This window comes from Pelophylax lessonae (assembly GCF_965119305.1).
Source record: "Pelophylax lessonae genome assembly, chromosome: 8".
NCBI lineage: Eukaryota > Metazoa > Chordata > Amphibia > Anura > Ranidae > Pelophylax > Pelophylax lessonae.
Genome location: NC_138775.1, coordinates 179667182 through 179685860, shown reverse-complemented (window position 1 = coordinate 179685860; position 18679 = coordinate 179667182). Strand labels below are relative to the sequence as shown.

The 18679-nt window shown below is 40.2% G+C and overlaps 1 protein-coding gene across 2 annotated transcripts in view; it reads left to right on the top strand.

Annotated features, from left to right (window-relative positions):
* Positions 1-18679, top strand: part of CDC14A (cell division cycle 14A) — a 212075-nt gene that overhangs the window by 17230 nt on the left and 176166 nt on the right. For both annotated transcript variants that reach the window (XM_082265809.1, XM_082265808.1), the window contains exon 2: positions 4895-4985. In XM_082265809.1, the coding sequence (XP_082121935.1) occupies positions 4895-4985 (91 nt within the window). The remainder of the gene's footprint in view (positions 1-4894; positions 4986-18679) is intronic.

Sequence of the window (18679 nt, the reverse complement as noted above, 5' to 3'; positions counted from 1 at the left end):
TCGGCATAACATCATCTTTCACATTATACAAAAAAATTGGGCTAACTTTACTGTTTATTTGTGACATAAAAGATTGCAACAGCCGCCATTTTATTCTCTAGGGTCTCGGCTGAAAAAATATATAATGTTTGGGGGTTCTAATTATTTTCTAGCAAAAAATACTGATTTTAACTTGTAAGCAACATATGTCAGAAAAAAAAGTATTTTAAGTGGTTAACTGCCTTTATTTACAGACAGAAATTCATTGTTTGATCTAAAAGAACAAAATGATACATTGTATAACGTGTTTATAGTTATCTCCCAGCACTAAGCAATGTTGATAAACATTTGCTAGAGACTTTTTTCAGCTGTGAGTGAGCAGAGAACAGCTCTGCACTGTATGAATCAAGGAAATGCCGAATTGAGATTGTGAGGGAAGGTGAATCGAGATTGCGATTTTTTAACGATTGTTCGTGCAGCTCTAGCTCCTGTTATAATTTTAATGTAAGTTGATACTTTTTAAATAAAACCAGGATATATTTTAAAGTGGTTGTAAACGCTCGATATTAAAAAACAAACACGCTTACACTTACCTGCTCGTGCAATGGTTTTGCGCAGAGCATCCCTTATCTTCTTCTTCTCGTGTACCGACGGCACACTAAGCCCCTCATCTTCATCGGGTGCCCCCACGGAAAGCGGATTTTTGTTGGGGCACCATGCAGGCTCATTCCCGAGTCCAGCTGCTGCGCCTTTTGCAACAGACAGCAGGACTTGGCCCCGCCCCCACTCCTGTGTCACAGCTTTTAAATTGACAGCAGTGGAAGTCAATGGTTCCTGCTGCTATTAATCTGTCCAATGAGGAGAAAGACAGCTGCTGAAGCTGCTGCATTCGTGCACATTGCTGGATTGGGCTCTGGTAAGAAAAAGGGGTGGGGGGTCTGGAGGGGGGGGGGGGGAGCTGCAGCACAGGTTTTTCACCTTAATGCATTGAATGCATTAAGGTAACAAACCTTAAAGAGGAGGTCCAGCCTCTTTCAAAAAAAAAAATAAAAGTCAGCAGCTACAAATATTGAAGCTGCTTACTTTTGTTATTAGGAAACTTACCTGTTCAGGGATCCTGCGATGTCAGCACCCTTGCGGCTTCACAGCCGATTCCCCACTGCGCATGCCCAAAGCGAGCTGCGCTTTACTAATGGCCCGGCGGCAGGGGAAGGAGGGGAGGGGCAGGACTTCCAACTGATCTCACTGCGCCGAGGTCTTCCGGAAGTGGGGGCGGATACCTGTCAAAAACAGGCACCTGCTCCCCTCTCCCCCTGAGGCTGAGATTTACAGCACCGGGGCTCACTTTCTTTGTGGGCTCACTTTCTTTTTCCATATGGAAGAGTTCAAGGAAAAAACTTTGAATGATGATGTCAATTGTTTGATCTATTGATTTATGAACTTTATTTCACATTGCTTATGTGTATGTGCACAATTTGATTTGCTCTACTACTTAATCTGTTGACTGGGATATTGCATTTTATATCGGCACATTAAGAGGATTGTGCAGGATTTATTTTTTTATATCAGCAGCACTATAATTTTTTTATGTATATTCAGTTAAAAAAAACTGAGAGGAAATGGAAGAAACGTGGAGTAACTGCATATAGTGACCAATCATCATTATCATCAATCTATTTTCCACAGCATAAACATTAATTCTAATTGCTCTCAATGGCCAAGAACTCTACACCCCCCCCCACCTATATTTTTCTCCAACTTTTAAAAGCAATATGCCTCATAGGGTCCTAAGCAATATGTGCCATAGGGTCTTAGTGCAGGAATACCAAATATGAAATGTCTAGGTATCCCCAAAGTGTATCTAAGCCGCGGCTCCGTTCACACCTTGGCGTCCCAGATCGTGGGCAGAATTGCCGCCATTCTGCCTGAAATCCCGAATCATGGCAAATCGCGGGACGCCCATGCAATCCCCCTCACTTCCAATGGCATACCCAAATGCGGAGCGATTTTGCCAATATTGACGAATCGTGCAAATAGAATTGCGGGACGCCTGCCGTCCAAAAGAAGTCCAAGAACTTCTGCGGTTCTGCCCGCGATCCGGGACACCAAGATGTAATGGAGCCTAAAGTCTAACTAAAGGCAAAACTTTAATTTCCTGTTTTGGCTGTTGGCCAGGAAGTAAAGGGAAATCTCCCACATGGGACACAGATGGCAAAAAAAAGGTTTGCCTTTAGTTACACTTTAAGGGTGCTGACTGCATTCAAACTGAATGGCTGAAATTTGCACCGTACAGAGATCGCTTGTAATTTAGGAGCAGTGCGCTCCTAATTAAATGCAATCTCTGTGATCGCACTAATGTGAACCGGCCCTTACAGCTAAGTAAGCTGCCATCTTAGCCCCTGTTTGATCTGCAGCTGTCATGGTACGGCACATGTAGTGATTTATGACACCAACCGTTTGATAGGTAAGCAGTTCAGTTGAGGAAATAAGCAATGGTGACAGTTATCAAATGATGGCATGCCTTGAATGTAACTGCATTGGGAAACAGTTATATTGATGGGTTTGGTTCCACTTGAACACTGCATAAGCAAATGTAACATTCAGTTATACTGCTGCCATTATCACTTATGTTAAAAACTGGTCATAAACACAAGATATATTGAAATGATTTGACAGCTGATTTCTCACAGCATTTACATGCACACTTATATTTTATTGATTTATTTCCTGTATTTATAAAGTGCCACTATATTACTAAGTGCTTCATAGATTGCACAGAGCCAAGACCTCAGAGCTGCAAGACAAGCATGTTAACTGCTTAGCTCTATGCCAACGCCCCCCCCCTTCCCACTGTTACTGTAATAATTACACTGGCGGGGAAGGGGTTAACCCAGGGGTGATCAAAGGGTTAAGTGTGAGCCTAGAGGAGTGTTTTCTAACTGAATGGGGGAGGGACTTGTAAAATCAACACAGAGACCTGTGATCCTATACTGGAGGGTCACAGGCGCTCTGTGATCGTTTCAGAGAGAGTTTACAGCAGCAGACTGTCGTTCTCTCTCAGTGGGGAGCGATCGCTGGTGCCCGGTGGCAATCTCAGCCGCCGGCCCCGTGGATCGGCTGCCTAGTGGGGGGCGGGCAGGCAGTGCGTGCTTGCCCCCAGGAACGCTCCCGCGAAGCGGCGTACAGGTACAGCGATTCACGCAGCCGAGCCAGCCTATATGCGGCGGGTGGTCGGCAAGTGTGTAAAGTTAAACCTAAAGGAAATTGAACAAGAACAATTTAACAGGTCTTAGGCCGACCATACAGGGGTTGAATTTCAAAATCATTTTCTTTTAAAAATCTTATCTAAGAATTTTTGTTTGAATTTTGCACCATTAGTGGGGCGCAGCAACAGCCAATTTTCATGAGGCCATTAGATTTGAGTGATCAGGAATGTTGGAATTTTTTTGAAAAACGTTTTTCTAATCAATAATGGGAGAATCATGTGAGAAATATAATCGAAAAAGAAATGCGCATGAGCACAAGAAAAGAAAATTCCCGGACATGAAAATTATTTTCTGTAGCAAAACGCGATGAAATTGAAGGCTTAGTTGGTCGAATTTCAAAATCAACGAAGGTATCACTGGCACACAACGCACTAAAGAAAATTAGTTTGGAATTTGACTCATGAGCTATTGAGGTCTGTAAGCAGGGTTGATACAACAAGCAGTAAAAATATAAATTATAAATATGCTGAAAGATCCCCTTGCAGGCAAAAAAAAAAGAAAACAACAATATGCAGTATTTCAGATTTGTGATCAGAAGTGCGTTTATTTTAGTTGCCCAAAAGTTAGAAAATCCTTTAAATAAATAGGAATCTTTAGCATGGGTTGTGGAACTTGGCCAGTCGTTGGAAAACCAGACATTCTAAAAGCCAGGATATGTATCCAATACAGGTTATTTTTGTTTGCTTTGGAAAAACCTTAAAAGACTATCCTGTTATTTTTCTATTAAAATTGAAGTCCTGTACTCATAGTACAACACAATAGCTACGCGTTCTGGGCGGCAAGTCTGATCTAAAAGGATATGAAATCACTCTCCTGCTAAAATGGAGATCTAAAAATATAACCCTTAATGCTGTCTATAACAAAAGAAAAGTTTGGTCATAAGTTGTAATAACATACAGCATATCATTACAGTAAGTTTACTGTCTAAGTATATTACCTTCATTTGACTCATTTAAAGGCTTAGTCAGCCCATTACTGATATTTAAGCCTTTCATAGTTGTTTTGAAAGCTAAACCACCTGAGTTAACCACTTAAGGACCAGGCCTTTTTTTGACACTTGTTGCTTACAAGTTAAATTCAGTATTTTTTGCTAGAAAAATTCCTTAGACCCCCCCAAACATTATATATATTTTTTACAGAGATACTAGAGAATAAAATATTTGCAATGCAATATTTTATGTCACACTGTATTTGCACAGTGGCCTTTCAAACGCAGCTTTTTGGGGAAAAAAAAACTTCAATGAATTTAGAAAAAAAAAAACGAAACAGTAAAGTTGGCCCAATTTTTTTGTATAATGTGAAAGATGTTACATTTACATAGAGAATTGTGAGAGAATCGTGATCTTTATTCTAAGCAAAAAAATGATGATTCTCATTTTATCCAGAATCGTGCAGCTCTATTCTACCTATAATTAAAATATCAGTTTTGAAAACCTTGAGAGGTACTACATGCTGGATAAGAGATCCTTTAAAGTAAGTTTAAGTAAAATGTTAAGTTCTGATTGGCTGTTCTTAGGTTGGACACTATTGGAACTTGAGACAGTTTGTATGTGCTTCAGTTTTTGGGATCCACATACTGACACATATTTGTGGTTCATAATTTGGAAGATATGTTTGGTAATTTTGTGAACTGCTGTGTTTCCTTGTAGACCGCTTATATTTTGCAACCTTGAGGAACAAACCAAAAAGTACCATCAATACTCATTACTTCTGTACTGATGACGAGCTTGTTTATGAAAAGTAAGTAAAGCTTTATTACTTTCTAATGGTCTTATGATATTTCTTCATTTCGGGGGGGAAAGTATAAATTACAAACACCAATATACATTCTTATAAAACTGGGTCATGTTTGAAGCTACACCCTTAGCTCAATGTTGTTGGTCCATGTGGCTATCCTTGTTTTTTTTTTTACGAATGAAACTGTACTGGAAATCCCATAGACTTGTATTGCAGTGACTGATCCCAGTGGTACTGCTGTTCTTTGGTCCTACTTTTTGGAGAGGTAAGTGTAATTAACACTTGTGACACGGATCAGAATCAAGTTCAGAATGCCTATTTAGTTAGGGTATGGTCACAAGGGGGTTCAAAATGAATGTGTTTTTGGTGTTTTTGACGTGTTTAGAGGGTTTATTGTTCTTCAGATTTTAGGGGGGCCGAAGTGTGGCCAGTGGGAGTATAACATTTCCTGGCCGTCAGTGGGAAGAATAGTGCCCCATCGTTGGTGTCAGTGGGAGGAATAGTGCCCCAATAATTGTATCAGTGGGAGGAATAGCGCCTAATCATTGGTGTCAAGAGGAATAGTGCCCCATCGTTGGTGTCAGTGGGAAGAATAGTGCCCCATCGTTGGTGTCAGTGGGAGGAATAGTGCCCCAATAATTGTATCAGTGGGAAGAATAGTGCCCAGTCATTGGTGTCAGTGGGAGGAATGGTGTTCTATTATTGGCATCAGTGGGAGAAATAGCGCCTAATCATTGATGTCAAGAGGAATAGTGCCCCATCGTTGGTGTCAGTGGGAGGAATAGTGCCTCAGCGGTGTCAGTGGGAGGAATAGTGCCCCAATAATTGTATCAGTGGGAAGAATAGTGCCCAATCATTGGTTTCAGTGGGAGGAATGGTGTCCTATTATTGGTATCAGTGGGAGGAATATTGCCCTATCATTTGTATCAGTGAGAGGAATAGTGCCCCATCATTGGTGTCAGTAGGAAGAGAAGTGCCCCATCATTTAAGTCAGTGGGAGTATTAGTGCCCCATTGTTGGTGTCAGTGGGAGGAATAGTGCCCCATCGGTGTCAGTGGGAGGAATAGTAACCCAATAATTGTATCAGTGGGAGGAATAGTGCCCAATCATTGGTGTCAGTGGGAGGAATGGTGTCCCATTATTGGTATCAATGGGAGGAATATTGGCCTATCATTTGTATCAGTGAGAGGAATAGTGCCCCATGATTGGTGTCAGTGGGAAGAGAAGTGCCCCATCATTTGTGTCAGTGGGAGGAATAGTGCCCCATCTCTGGTGTCAGTGGGAGGAATAGTGCCCCATCGGTGGTGTCAGTGGGAGGAATAGTGCCCCATGGTTGGTGTCAGTGGGAGGAATAGTGCCCCATCGTTCTTGTCAGTGGGAAGAATAGTGCCCCATCGTTGGTGTCAGTGGGAAGAATAGTGCCCCATCGTTGGTGTCAGTGGGAAGAATAGTGCCCCAATAATCGTATCAGTGAGAGAAATAGTGCCCAATCATTGGTGTCAGTGGGAGGAATAGTGTTCCATTATTGGTATCAGTGGGAGGAATATTGCCCTATCATTTGTATCAGTGAAAGGAATAGTGCCCCATCATTGGTGTCAGTGGGAAGTGAAGTGCCCCATCATTTGTGTCAGTGGGGGGAATAGTGTCCTATCGTTGGTGTCAGTGGGAAGTGAAGTGCCCCATCATTTGTGTCAGTGGGGGGAATAGTGCCCTATAGTTGGTGTCAGTGGGAGGAATAGTGCCCCATCTGTGTCAGTGGGAAGAATAGTGCCCCAAGAGCCAGGTAAAGGCAAGGCCTTGTCTAAAGCATTCCAAAGTACTTTTTTTTTTTTTAAAGGAAGATTGTTAAACAAAAGCTTCCTGAATGCAAAAGGGGTGCTTTTGGGATGCACTGTCATTGACTTGGATTAAGGCACTTGACAAGCTTTTCAAGTTACTAACCCCTGCCATACATTGCTAACAAGAGCAAAAACAGTGCAAAGTAATGCAAGTTCTTCTGGTCCCCTCCCCCTAGCAAACCAGCAGACATTCAGGTATAACCCAGAGAAGCCCATAAATAAGTAAAAGAATGTCGTGATAAGAGGTTATCTATCTGAAATGTCTTCATTCAAAACTTTAGTGATCACCTGAGGCAAACTAGTTGAGTGTGCTCAATGGCTGTGTCTATACATTGGAACAAAAACTTTACATATTAGTTAACTTAACTGTTACAATGACTTTTCAGTTAATCATTCCCTTGTAATCTTACCCCTGTTCTGTTGTTATGAGATATTGGTAATGCTTGAGCATTGAGCATTTTTAGAGTCTACAGGTTACAGGTTATCTGTAGGTCTAGGTCTACAAGGGTCACTACATTATGGTTATGTTAAATGCTATATGTGGATTAAGGTATGGTGGTGTCTGTGAAGCGAGTGTGATTTGGTAGTATAGGAAACTCAAATTTTAGAAATCACTGTATTATATACACTCACCGGCCACTTTATTAGGTACACCTTGCTAGTACCGGGTTGGACCCCCTTTTGCCTTCAGAACTGCCTTAAAGCGGAGTTCCGGTCACGAAAATGTTTTTTCAATAAAAATACCCCCGGGACATTCAGGGCTAGTACATTCCACAATGGCTAGCCTCTGTACTGTCCTGGGTTGCACTTACCTTTTAGAAGAAATACTTACCTTGAAAATTTCTTCTCCAGCGCTGCCATCTCAGGCGTCCTCTTCCGTGTCCTCTTCTCCCAGAATGCGCCTGCACTGGCCCCGCTCGTCACTTCCGGTGCGGGCAAGTCATCCCTCCACAGCTTCTGGGCATAGGCATGTTTTGCAGGGAACGAGCGCCCTCACCGGAAGTGACGAGTGGGGCCGGTGCAGGCGCATTGATTCCTGGGAGCGATGACGTTCAGCTCCCAGGAATCAATGCAAAGAGGAAGTGACGGCACGGTCCGTGGCCGCAGAGGGAGGAAGTGGAAGAAAGGTGAGTATATTTTTCTTCAATAACAAGGTAAACAAAAAAAAAAATCGTAACTATCCATTTCTTTTTCAGGTGACCAAAAGCAAGCAGATGGCCCAAAATCAATTATGTCGATTTTGTGGCCGGAACTCCGTTTTAATTCTTCGTGGCATAGATTCAGCAAGGTGTTGGAAACATTCTTCAGAGATTTTGGTCCATATTGTGTTAACATGATAACATCATGCAGTTGCTGCAGATTTGTCGGCTACACATCCATGATGCAAATCTCCCCATTCCACCACATCCCAAAGGTGCTCTATTGGATTGAGATCTGGTGACTGTGGAGGCCATTGGAGTACAGTGACCTCATTGTCATGAAAAAAAAAAAAAAGGTTTGAGATGATCTGAGCTTTGTGACATGGTGCATTATCCTGCTGGAAGGAGCCATCAGCAGATGAGTACACTGTAGTCATAAAGGGGTGGCAAAGAAAAACAAAGAAAGGGCGCACCAACCTAGCGCATTATCCTCATTAACAGGCTTTATTCATGCAACATATAAAAATGGCTACTCACAAACATAGGTGAAAATAGATCATATTGAGCTCAGTTGCTCAAATGTCAGGAATAGTCCATAAATTAGTCCATATCCGATAAGATGACGGCTGACGCGTTTCGACGCTTAACCTCTTCCTCAGAGCCAGAGTGGCCATTTTTATATGTTGCATGAATAAAGCCTGTTAATGAGGATAATGCACTAGGTCGGTGCGCCCTTTCTTTGTTTTTCTTTGCCTCTAGTATCGGTGGACTACCCCAGTCCGTTTTGGGCAGCAAGACCTTAGCCATCTGAGACGCCAGTTGTGAGTCCCGTGGGAAGTGTGGTCGGGGGGCTTGCATTCCAAGCGCAGGAGAAGGGTGGTATCACCTTATGGTTTTGGAGCAGTCATAAAGGGGTGGACATGGTCAGCAACAATACTCAGGTAGGATGTGGTGTTTATACAATGCTCAATTGGTACTAAGGAGCCCAAAGTGTGGCAAGAAAATATCCCCCACACCATTACACCACCACCAGCCTGATCTGTTGATACAAGGCGGGATGGATCCAGGCTTTCGTGTTGTTTATGCCAAATTCTGACCCTACCATCTGAATGTTGCAGCTGAAATCGAGACTCAGACCAGGCAACATTTTTCCAATCTTCTATTGTCCATCTTTGGTGAGCATGTGCAAATTGTAGCCTCAGTTTCCTTAGCTGACAGGAGTGCCACCCGGTGTGATCTTCTGCTTCTGTAGCCCATCTGCTTCAAGGGTCGATGTGTTATGCATTCACAGATGGTATTCTGCATACCTTGGTTGTAGCGAGTGGTTCTTTGAGTTACTGTTGCCTTTCTATCATCTCGAACCAGTCTGCCCATTCACCTCTGACATCAACAAGGCATTTTCCTCCACACAACTGCCGCTCACTGGATATTTTCTCTTTTTCAGACCATTTTCTGTAAACCCTAGAAATGGTTGTGCATGAAAATCCCAGTAGATCAGCAGTTTTTGAAATACTCAGACCAGCCTGTCAGGCACCAACAACCATGCCACCTTCAAAGTTACCTAAATCCCCTTTCTTCCCCATTCTGATGCTCAGCTTGAACTTCAGCAAGTCATCTTCACCATATCTAGATGCCTAAATGCATTGAGTTGCTGCCATGTGATTGGCTGATTAGCAATTTGTGTTACAAAACAATTAAACAGGTTTACCTAATAAAGTGCCCTGTGAGTGTATATATATATATATATATATTACATCCAGATGACAATATAAAGTATGAGACTAAGGCTGGCCATACACTATACAATTTTCTTGTTCAACTTTGCTTTAGATTTACCAAAACCATGTGATATGGAATCTGGCAGGCCCTTGCACTACATAGTTTAGGGTAAATCTAAAGGAAATTGAATAAGAAAATTGTATAGTGTATGGCCAGTTTAAGAGGTGTAAGTTGTTAGGGTAGCTTTACATGTTAATAATTCTCTCTTATAGCGTGGACGGAGGAATCTTCCCTGCCAGCTTTTGTATTCAGACATTCGCTGCTCTCGGCTGTCAGGGTTATTGAGATGGGATGGGGGGGGGGGGGGGGGCTACCAACGGTTTGAATTTTGGCCAATTTACATTACCCGGCCTAAACTCAAGCTGTGCAAGATCAGCAATACACTTAGTATTTTTTTTTTATACTTGGTCAGCTTTATGTGCTTGAGCATGAAGACAACATGACAGTTACAGTATTTACAATGTATCATCACACTTAAGTTGTCACTGAATAATGTAGCAAGCCAAGGATATACTTATACTGGGGTTTTATTAAAAGGGGATGAAAAGAAAAAGAAGATTTAAAAATGTAATTTGCTAGTCTGCTCTGGATGAAATAAAGAAAAAAAATGGAATTAGGTTGCAATGGGCAAAACATGCAGAGGTTATAAATCACACCAGTATGCTCAAGGTTGGGTACAGTGTCTATTAACGCCTGTTCATCAAAATTATGATCTTTCAGCCTTTCTGTGTACTGAAATAATATGAAAAGTTTCCTTTTCAGGGTCATAAACATATTAGGAATGATTGCTGACAAGGGAGCATTGTACTAGGTAGAAGTGTAGGCGTTCTGGTTTACTTGGTAGGAAAACTGAATCTGGTCAGCATAGTTGTTGGCACACAGCACTGACCTACTTTTTCCAAAGAGGGCCTCATCATAGTTAATTCAGGAGAATGCTGATATCTCCCTATTGTTAAACTTGGTCCAGAATAGAGCGTTGGAAATATCAACCTACTTTACTTTCTGCATTTAGCATTCTTCCTTGTTTATGGAGCAAGTGGTTTAAGATTGTATATTCTGCAGGGGAACAATAGAATTTTAAGTCATACCAGATGAGATGATGAGATAGTTACATTATGTTGCTTTTTGGTGGTGGGTTAAGAAGCACTACTTTTAGTTGGTTTTGTTCAAATATGCATGCTTTTTTCATTATCTAGAGCTGGCCATAGACGGAACGAAATTTGGTCAGTTCAGCACGAAGTGCCTGAATTTTGAACCATGTGACCATCCCTGTTTGACACAAGTCAACCGTTAGATCAACTTCCGTCGAACAGAAATGTTGGAAAACCTTTGTCGATCAGCGCCTGCATTTAATCAGCTCCAGCCGCTGATCAGTGTTTTCTGATCTTGTTCCCCCTTCCCCCGTCTCCTTCCGCAGCTCTTTCAGGCTCTTCCATACCACCAGGAGACTCGCGCAACCAGCTGGACAGCCAAGCAAAACCGTGATCGGCTTTGATCAGCTGTTTGTAGCAGTAAACCATAAACAATGAGATGACATCACTCCTGGTTTACTCGGAAACCATCTGCACCATTTCTAAAAATCGAAAGCATTCAAAACACCAAGAACTGTGTTTTTGAATGCTTTAGATTTTTAAAAATGGTGCAGATGGTTTCCAAGTAAACCAGGGGTGATGTCATCTCATCGTTTCTGGTTTAAATCTAAAGCATTCAAAAACACAGTTCTTGGTGTTTTGAATGCTTTTAACCGGTTGCCGACCGCCGCACGACTATATACTGCGGCGGTCAGCCCCGGCCAGGCAGAGTGACGTATGGATACGTCACTCGCCTGTCACTGACTTGCTAGCCAATTGCGGGCGCGTGCCCGCCGAGGCGCGCGCCCTCCGCGGCTCGTTCACAGACAAGTCAGTGCGTGTGACCGGCGGACTCGATGTGCGCCGGTCACACTACGATCGCTCCTGTGAAGGGAGAAAGGCGGAGTGGCTTATGTAAACAAGCCGCCCGTCATTCTCCCTGGTGTAAAAATGAAGATCAGACGGTCCTACTATGTAGGACCGTTGATCTTTGTTTTTACACCAATAGCAATGTCCCTGCACAGTTAGAAACACGCCCCTAGGACACACTTAACCCCTCCCTGTCCAATAAAGTTAACCCCTTCCCTGCCAGTGTAATTTTTGCAGTAACAGTGCATATATATAGCACTGATTACTGCAGTAATGTCACTGGTACCCCCAAAAGTGTCAAAAATGTCAGTCAAGTGTCCGATCTGTCCGCCGCAATGTCGCAGTACCGCAAAAAAAATTGCAGATCGCCGCCATTACTCGTTAAAAAAAAAAAAACACCAAAAATGACAAAAATCTTTCCCTTTGTTAGTAAACGCGATAACTTTTGCGCAAACCAATCAAAATATGTTTTTTGCGATTTTCTTTACCAAACATATGTAGCGTAAAACAATTTGGCCGAAAATGTTAAAAAAATTAGATTTTTACATTTTTTTGGGGGGGAATTTCATATAAAAAAAAGTGAAAAATATTGTTATTTTTGCAAAAATTACGCTCTTTTTTTGTTTATAGCGCATGATCAAAAAATTGCACAGGTGATCAAATACCACCAAAAGAAAGCTCTGTTTGTGGGAAAAAAAGGACGTGAAATTCGTTTAGGTACAGCGTCGCACGACTGCGCAATTGTCCGTCAAAGTCACGCAGTAAAAAATCGCAAAAAACCCCCTGGTCTTTTAGCAGCCAAATCCTCCGGGGCTTATTAAGGGCAGAGGAGGGATTTGTGGTCTTATAGACCCCAGATCTCTCCATAAAGAGTACCTGTCACACACCTATTGCTGTCATAAGGAAGTTTACATTCCTTGTGACATCAATAAAAGTGCTAAAAAAAAAAAAAAAATGAAAGCAACAGTGTAAAAATAGAAAGAAAAAAAAAAAAAAAAGAAATGTTAAAGTACCCCCATTCTCTGGTGCTCGCACACAAGGCGAACGTGCGTGTCTGTCCTACACACATGCAAACAGCAATCGTCCCACACATGTGAGATTTCACAGCGAACATCAGATCATGGGCAGTAATTCTAGCACCAGACCCCCTATGTAAATCTAAAGTGGTAATCTGTAAAGGATTTTAAAGCATCAGCTATGGATAGTAAATTTTAAATCGCTGTCAGGGTCTGTCAGAAAGATCCTCTGTAATATATACATGAAATGGTCTGTAAAGTGCAGTATAGTACAGTATAGTACAGTAGTATAGATGAGAAAACGTCTGTATAGTGCTTAATATTCTACATTCATTCCGTTAATGTTAGCGCATGTACAAGTAAATTACTGATTCTGGATGCAGATTTTTCTATTTTGGATTTATGTACCTGAATGCAGTGCAGGTTTACTGATCTTTGTGCATGGGCCCATAAAAAAAAAAAAAAAAAAAAATTGCGTTTAGATCTTTGAAACATCCCACAGCACTAAAAAAAATGCTGTGTTTGAACCCTAAGACATCAGCCGTGTCACAAGCAACTCCACCAGCAAACTTGACAGGAATAAGCTAACAAATTAATTTTAGGTATTACAATGTGCTAGTTGGTCGCATGCAACAATCTAGAGTCACCTGCAGTGTACAATTTTTAGATCTTTGCAATATTGTTGCTGAGAAGCAGCCCCAGATCATCTCTCTATATGAGGTGTTACAGGTTTTTTTCCCAAATACCAGGAAATTTTATGCTGCAGACGACCCCCTGCTTTCAGGGACTCCAAAACAAGCTCTGAAGGAAGTGCTACCATTTGATGTCATTAGGTGTCTAGCCATCTGACATACCTACTGAACCCGCTGCTTGGGGCTTTTTCTATGGCAGTTTGTTACATGATCTTTGCTAAAGGGAAGGATCGGGGTTGATATTAGCAGATCCTCTCCTTCAGCAGAGATCATGTGACTAAATACATGATCACATGAATGCTTTTTGTAGTAGTCTGGGTTTGATTTACTAAAACTGGAGAGTGCAAAATCTGGCGCGGCTCTGCACAGAGAACAATCAGCTTCCAGTTTTTTTTTGTCAAAGCTTAATTGAACAAGCTGAAGATAGAAGCTGATTGGCACAGCTACACCCGATTTTGTGCTCTCCCGCTTTAGTAAATCAACCCCGTTTCTTTAGCTAATGTAAATATCGGGAATAAGATAGTAGGATGTAGGTGCTCAGTGAAGAGTAAATAAAGTGATTTTCAGGGATTTCATTTTATTATTATTCTATTATTATAATTTTACCCTAAATTAGTTCTATGGTCACAGCATATACTTTCATTTTATAACATCAGCATTGTAACAGTAATACAAGCAATAGTTATACGGTAAATGACAGTCCAATATAAGCCGGCTTAAAGAATCTCCCTTCATGTTGTGAGTGCTACCTGTCTGCTGGCCATCTCTTCCCACAACTTCCAGGATTCCCTGCATGCCTTGCAGCTTCCCCTCTGCTGTTTACTATTAATATTAATTTCTAAGGACTACATATCCCATAGTACCATGCTGCCTGCAAGCAGTGATTCCTGTACTGACTCCGTCTCCTGAAACTTCCCCTTTAGGACCTCTGTATTTCAGAAGACATGTTCTGTGAAATATGTGACACAGCAGTGCCTACCCACAGGGCATAGTGAATATGTGTCATAGAATTCAAAGAGCTTAATGTGTTGGTCAGGGTTCTTCAGAAAGTATGTTAACAAACTTCAAGATTGTTCAGACTAATAGGAGTACGTTAGAAATGATTGAAACGCAACCTAGAAATAAATATACAATTTTGCATTTTGACCATACATATGCTTTAATTTTGATGCTTGTTTTTACATATTTTGATATTTTATTCAATAAAGAGTTTTATAGATGATCTCCTAAAGGAAGAGTGGGTTAGCCACTACAATAAAGATGTCTCACTTAACAGCTGTTGAGATTTACATAGGCCTGCAGTGTAAAATACAACTGCAGATCAAGGAGCAAGCAAAAATCTCTGCCTCATGCATTCATAATTTTACAGCACTAACACGCACTGATAAGATCATTTGCATTAAAATAATAATTTCACATATATCTAAACACACAATGATAGGATTATATGCATTTACTTTTTTGTCATATTTTAAAAATAACATTTAAATTATAGAGTATATTTAATAATATTTTCAGGCATGTTTCACACACTTTCATTAAAGATTATGATATCTTTCAAAATCAATCTTAAAGTGTTACTAAAGGAGCCTGCATTCACTATATCTGGTCTCTCAGTACACAGAGCATGGAAATGCAATTATTTTAGTAAATATAAACTGCTTAATACCCTTTCTCATCAGCAGTATATAGCAGTCTTGTGGCTTCTATCACTGTCTGACCGAGCACTGGTTAAAGCTTGTAGGAGGAGTTTTCATTCTTCCCCGATTGTCCTATGAGGCTGCAGGACCCCTGACCCTCTGTCTGGACATTGCTAGTTGGCCCTGTGCTGATCACATGCAGCAAGAAAAAAAATAATCTCTAAGGCCCCTTTAACACGAGGGCTCTGATCAGATCCGCCTGTGAGTTTTTTAGGCGGATCTGATCGGATGCTCCATGCATCCCTATGGGGCAGCGGATGTCAGTGGAGACATCTCCGCTGCCATCCGCATCCGATCCTGTCCATGAATTCCGGACGGATGGAAACCCTATTTTCCATCCGTCCAGGGCATCGGATTGGATTGGATGACAGCAGACAGGCGGCCTGCTCTCATCCGATTCCCCCATAGAGATGCATGGGGCTCTGACACCTCCCTCTCCGCACACAGAGCGGAGAGGGAGGTGTCACCTTCCTGCTCAGCGGGGATCTGTGTTTATGGAGGCGGACCGTGTGAAAGAGCCCTAACAATTCACGCCAGACTGAGCATGTTCAGAGTTCCCCCAAGACTCTGTTCTATCAACAGATGGAATAGTGACTGGGAGAAGGGGAGGTTTAGAGGAGACAGGATCAAACAGCCTTTTTACACAATGCAGAAGATTAACCCCTTAAGTTCCACAGTGAGTATAACAAACATGCTTTACTGCATATACAGACTAGTTTTACTGTTGTGGGTTTACTAACACTTTAAGTAAATGTTTTATTAACCTTGGGTGACAAAATTGATAGATAGATAGATAGATAGATAGATAGATAGATAGATAGATAGATAGATAGATAGATAGATAGATAGATAGATAGATAGATAGATAGATAGATAGATCGATCTCTGTGGGGATTATTTACTTTAACTGGAGTGCGCAGCTCTGCATAGAAACCAATAAGCTTCCAGGTTTTATTGCCAAAGCTTAATTGACAAGGGGAAGTTAGAAGCTGATTGGCTACCATGGACAGCTGCACCAGATTCTGAGTGCTCCAGTTTTAGTAAATCGCTGCCAGTGTTTCTACATTATAATTCCAACACAAAAAAAGTCTCTCTGGGGCTTTTTTTTCAATATAAACTCCTTATTATGCATATTATACAGAAATGTAGCCTTTAGTCACATACAGTATAACACAGACAAAATATATCTTCGAGCACATATTTTCACACCTGGCTGCTTACGTTAGTAAGATTGCTCAAGTTGCTTGAGATTGCTTACGTTTCAACCTAGTCTGGATTAATAAGGAATGGACAATAAGTACACCGGATAGTGAGGTCATTTTTGGAATACCAAAACGAATGCGCAATGCATATGACCATAATAATCAAAATGTGTTAAATTTAAATACAATAGGAGTCGGATATGCATGCCCTGCAGAGAATCTTTTTAAATGCTTTTAGATGTTTGTTAGTTTGTTATATTTTGTTTGTTCTATGATATACATTATATGAATAAATGTTTGTATATAGTTATATCTCTATCTATCTATCTATCTATCTATCTATCTATCTATCTATCTATCTATCTATCTATCTATCTATCTATCTATCTATCTATCTATCTATCTATCTATCTATCTATCTATCTCTATATAGATATAGATATATTTATAAATATATCTATATATCTATCTATATATATATATATGTATATATATATAGATATATAAATATATCTATATCTATCTATCTATCTATATATATATATATATATATATATATATATTTTTTTTTTTTTTCTTTCTTTTTTTATTTGGGACATTTATGTGCTGTAAATATTAGATTTTAGGAACTAATTTCTATTTTGCAGCTCCATTGAGTAATAATATTATATAATTATAACATACTCTGTCCCAGTTTTTAAATATGTTGTTTATTACAGAAAGATATCACTGCTTGATTTCCTAGGTAGCATGGAAAAGAGGAGGCGCTCTTATAGCAAGTTTATTTTTCAGTTTAAAAAAATATAAAATGTCTGTAAAACCTCACAGTCATAGAAGCAGTGCTGGAAATGAGTCCGCATTGCAGTATATATGTTGCTTATAGAATAGATAGTAAAAAACAGAATTTGTAAATCTTAAGGCTTCCATAGGTAGAAATGGGATCCTTCTTTTTTTCTGTGCCTTTCATATTACATAAATTAGATCTTTTCCTGTTGGGGTGGCAGCACATTTCAAAAGGGGGACATGCAGTCTTCTGGCATTTTGTTCAATAAAGTTGAATTGGCACCAAGAACAATGAAATCATTGGAGGGAGGCACGGTAGCTGTCACTGAGGATCTGTTTGTTTCGCATGCATTATGCGTCTAAGATCACGTTTTATCTGATTAGGAATATAATTGCTCACATTATGAAATAGGGTAGTGACTAAAACACACAAAAATAAAATAAAAATAAATACAAAAGTACCAAAAATGGGACAGATGTCTGGTGATGAGATCCTACTTTTGTACCTCCTGTTCATTGTAGCCCAGCCATAAATACTTGTGAGAAATGGTCTGGTTTAGGGATTAGCAGCCCTGACACTGTTACAATGACATTCAGAGATTTGCAGTAAAGATTCTTGCAGTCAGTTGTGTTCCATATAAATCCAAGGTCCTAATATAATGGATTTTCTGTGAGAAAACCTTTAGATCTGTCATTTTTATTTATTTGTATAGTACTTTTGTTGTACACTTGTTAAAGGACAGCTGGGTCTCATTTTTCAAAGTGTCTTTAATAAAAACTGTCTATTGCCCAACAGCAAGCAATCACATTCAGATTTTGAGTTGCTGACTGTAATTTATCAGTGTAGAAATATGTTTATTTATCTTATGGGGCAATGCAAGAAGTTCGTACTAGTAAGAATATTGCTCTGTAACTTATTTAAATTGTACCAAAAAGTAGGATGTTGAAACGATCATCACTTTTTTTTTTTTTTACACTTTTAGGACTTTTAACTACTTTCAGACCGGAGGATTTGGCTGCCAGGCCCTATTTTGTGATTCGACACTGCGTGAATTTAACGGACAATTGCGCGGTCGTGCGACGCTGTACCCAAACAAAATTGACGTCCTTTTTTTTCCCACAAATAGAGCTTTCTTTTGGTGGTATTTGATCACCTGTGTGATTTTTATTTTTTGCGCTATAAACAAAAATAAGAGCGACAATTTTGCAAAAAAAAAAAAAATATATATTTTTCACATTCTTTTATAAGAAATTCTCAAAAAAAAAAAAAATGTAAAAATCAAATTAAATAACATTGTAGGCCAATTTGTTTTCTGCTACATATTTTTGGTAAAAAAAAAAAATCGCAATAAGCTTATTTTGATTGGTTTGCGCAAAAGTTATTGTGTTAACTAACTACTGGAAAGATTTATGCCATATTTATTTATTTATTTTTTTTTTTACTAGTAATGGCGGCGATCTACGATCTTTTGCGGGACTGCAACATTGCGGCGGACAGATCGGACCCCTAACTGACATTTTTGACACTTTTGGGAGTACCAGTGACATTACTACAGTAATCAGTGCTAAAAATATGCACTGTTACTGTAAAAATGACACTGGCGGGGA